The following is a 3610-nucleotide window of genomic DNA, read 5'->3' as shown; positions in this document are numbered from 1 at the left end:
ACCTCAAACAGAAAGACAAATCTTTCAAATGAATTTCACTTTCGCCAAAGTAATTTACAAATCCAACTCTGAAAAATAGAGTATAGAATGTAGCTATAATCTTGCGATGCATTGAAGAATCTCACCTGATTTTCGATATTCTTGAATTTGTACAGCACTCCGCTGTGGGCTGTTCTATTAATAATGAAAAAAAAAATCGTTGGGGTTCATCAATGCATCGCAGGAAATTGACCGAGCGAAGTGAGGTCTAAGATTCAGTCAACGGTATGACCTTTCTCTTAATGTTTAAATGTTTAAATGTTTGAATGTTTGAATGTTTGAATGTTTGAATGTTTGAATGTTTGAATGTTTGATGTTTGAATGTTTGAATGTTCGAATGTTTGAATGTTTGAATGTTGAATGTTGAATGTTTGAATGTTTAAAAGTTTATATGTTGCGCATTACGGCGAAACGTGGTAATAGATTTTCATGAAATTTGACAGGTATGCTCCTTTTTTAATTGCGCGTCGACGTATATAGGTAAAGGTTTTTGGAATTTTTCATTTCAAGGATATATTAAGGAAAAAGGTGCCTCCTTCATACGCCCATATAGGGGTAAAAACAGACTATAGAATTATTCATCATAAATCAGCTGACAAGTGATACACAGAGGTGTGTAGAAGCCAGTCAATTTACCTTGAATATCCTCAGCTTTTGATTAGAAAAAAATTTACTTTCCTTCTTAATATTTATATTTTATTAAATTTTAAATTAATAAGACCATTTAATTAAATAATTAGTCTATTGCTGTATTTCCATAAGGTCTATAGTTCAATCAAACTTGTGGATGAGAATACTGCGTGAGGTCTACTGTTAACAGAAATATAGTAGGTTTAATTCATATTTTTCGAAGTTGAATATTAGACTTGCTATTTTTTAGCAAAAGTGGAAATTCTTATATGGAGATTGTAGTGTATCAACTTTTCACCCCAGAATTGAGAATTCTTGGTTACGGCAAGTTGTAGCTATTCGTAACTACCCGGGATTCTTCCACAACAAAAGTCATTCTGTGAATAAATAAATCAACTTATTGATTGATCAATAATTGGGTACACTGTGCAATAGTACACCATTAAGAAATTAATGAAAATTGAATAAGATTACAACAAATCATATTCTCTGCTCAGTAAAGAGAGCAAACCTCTCATTTCATTAGACATAGAATTCTGGTGGAGCTTCATGACAATAAAAAACTCATTTGTAGCTCTGTTTATAGTCTGATCTAGACTAGCTTCTTCCTTGTCAACTTCTTTTACTGCCGGAAAATATCTTGAATTACCCCATAAACTGTTGTAGTGAGCTTGGAAATAGTGTATTTAATCATCTACGGTCGATAAAAAACATTTAATGCGTGTCTACTCCCTTTTCTTATGGGTTGTTAAGACTAACTTGAGGATAAAAACTTGCCGTAGTCTATATCAATCTATTAAGCAGGAAGGCATGAAGCTGTTTTATAATACGGTATCCATCCAAATCACCATCTATTGTATCGTATTCTTCTTATAGTATTCATAAAAAGTTGGGCATATATAATTTTGTAATAACGCTTTAACAGTTATGAATTTGATGTATTCTGGAGTTTATTGAATTGAGTTTTGAAACTGGGTTCAATATGGTTTATCCTTCATTCGTACATCTTTGCTAGTTTTAATAAAAAAGTTTGGGCGTAAACTATGCAGTCAATTATTTCATGATTGAGAAATGATGTTAAAAGTAAGGGTGCTTTCATACAATCTTGAATACTCTGAAGACAAAGCTTTTATATTGTTCCTGGGAATGATTTCAATAAAATTCCTTTCTCGAAGACATGTTAGTATACATAGCAAAGTTAGTAGACTTTGAGTATATAGTCCGTCGGATGAACTGATTGAAAAAAGCTTCAAGTAAGAGAGCTTGGTATTTCAAGATTACAGTATATGAAATTCAATAAACTCTTTTATTCTTAGCTATAGTAATATACTAACTGGATTAGTGAGTATTACAGCACTATATTATGCAAGATTACAAAAACTTTGGTAGTTTACTACACATTCTGTATACTTTTCTCAACTGAGAAATGAAATGTAAAGGTCTCATAACTTTGCATCGGTCTTTCGTATCTCAATATGAAGGTGGAAGACATCTTTCATGGCTAAAAACTTTTGGAAAGCACCTGATCTTATTGGAGTTATAAAGATAGAGGAGCGCACATAAAACGCTAGAATGCTCTTAAAACAGTTTCACTCGTCTGACACAATCAGCTAAATGCGGTTTGAAAGTTTTCATTTTTCCGTAATGGATCCTCTGCCTGCTACTTGCAAGCTTCTACGCTTTCCTTATACAAGTTTTCATGCCTTACCACTTATCTCTTTCTTTCTCATAAATTCTTCATCTTTTCCGTTATCTTCATGATCATCTAGGCTCTTCTCTTTTTTTTCTCCAGTATTCTTTCTTTCTTTCTCTAGTCTAGTATATATCCAGGTCTCAATCTTCATATCATCTGTGTTATCTTCATCTTCATTCATGTCTTAATCTTAATATATCATCGTTTTGTCTTGATCTTCATTTTTGTCTTCATCTTTGTATCCACTCAAATTCTCAACTTCATCCTTATAAAAACCACCATCACCAGTATCGTCTTCAACCACATCCCCCATCTTTATTTCCACGTTCGTCCTCATTTCCTTCTCTGTTTTAATCCTCATTTCATCCCAATCTCATTCACCATTTTCATAAAATAACATCATTGTACTCTTTTTTTTGAAAGGTTTTTTTTATATAGAATAACAGAATATAAACACAAATTGAAACAATACAACTAGTTTCGATGTATAAAACGAAACTAGTTGTTTTGTTCTAATTTGTGTTTTTACTCTGTAATTTTATATTAAAAGACTATCAAAAAGGGTACTATGATGATATTTTATAAATAGAAATCAGTAGCATTAAAAGAAAACTTCATTCACCATGTATTCCATCTTCATCTTCATCACTGCATTACCGTCTATAACCTTACGTTCGTTTTCATCTTCTTCTCCACTTTTATACGTATCTCATCTCAATCTCCTTCCTTATGAATTCATCTACATCTTCATTTCTTCTAGATCTCCATCCTAATAAAAATCTTCATCATCTCAACTTTAATCCAATCTCACCTCGATTCTCATCATACTTTCCGTATTGAAATTCATCCCCATTTTCATCTCTTTTTTCATCGTTTTCATCCTTCCCTCTCAATCTTCTTCATTCTCATCATCATTATCATGTTTTATCTTTTCTACTTCTCAATCTTCTTCTTTCTTATCTCTATCAACACGCATGAAGAACTTATCAAAAGTAGCATGGATCCTGCATTCTTTTGTCATGAATAACTTCTCTCAAACTTAAAACTTTCTTCAAAAATGAAACGACACAGCCATTAGCATCTGGAGTTAAGTCTATACCACAGAATTACCACAGAATTAAGGAGTTTTCTCTGGTCTATACTTTAACCCGAAGACTCTTTTTATCATCCCAAAAATCTTATATCATCATCATCATCATCTTATTCGTTGCCTCATCCTCTCAGTATGTTCAATGTCTCTTTTGGGAC

General features: G+C 32.3%; 1 protein-coding gene across 1 annotated transcript in view; it reads right to left on the bottom strand.

Moving 5' to 3' along the window:
* Positions 1-3215, bottom strand: part of LOC120352010 (gonadotropin-releasing hormone II receptor-like) — a 12899-nt gene extending 9684 nt beyond the window's left edge. The window contains exon 1 of the mRNA XM_039431411.1: positions 3174-3215. Coding sequence (XP_039287345.1) covers positions 3174-3215 — 42 coding nt within the window. The remainder of the gene's footprint in view (positions 1-3173) is intronic.
* Positions 3216-3610: the final 395 nt, after the last annotated feature.

The sequence above is a fragment of the Nilaparvata lugens genome, chromosome 6, assembly GCF_014356525.2.
Source record: "Nilaparvata lugens isolate BPH chromosome 6, ASM1435652v1, whole genome shotgun sequence".
NCBI lineage: Eukaryota > Metazoa > Arthropoda > Insecta > Hemiptera > Delphacidae > Nilaparvata > Nilaparvata lugens.
This window is presented reverse-complemented; position numbering and strand designations above follow the sequence as displayed.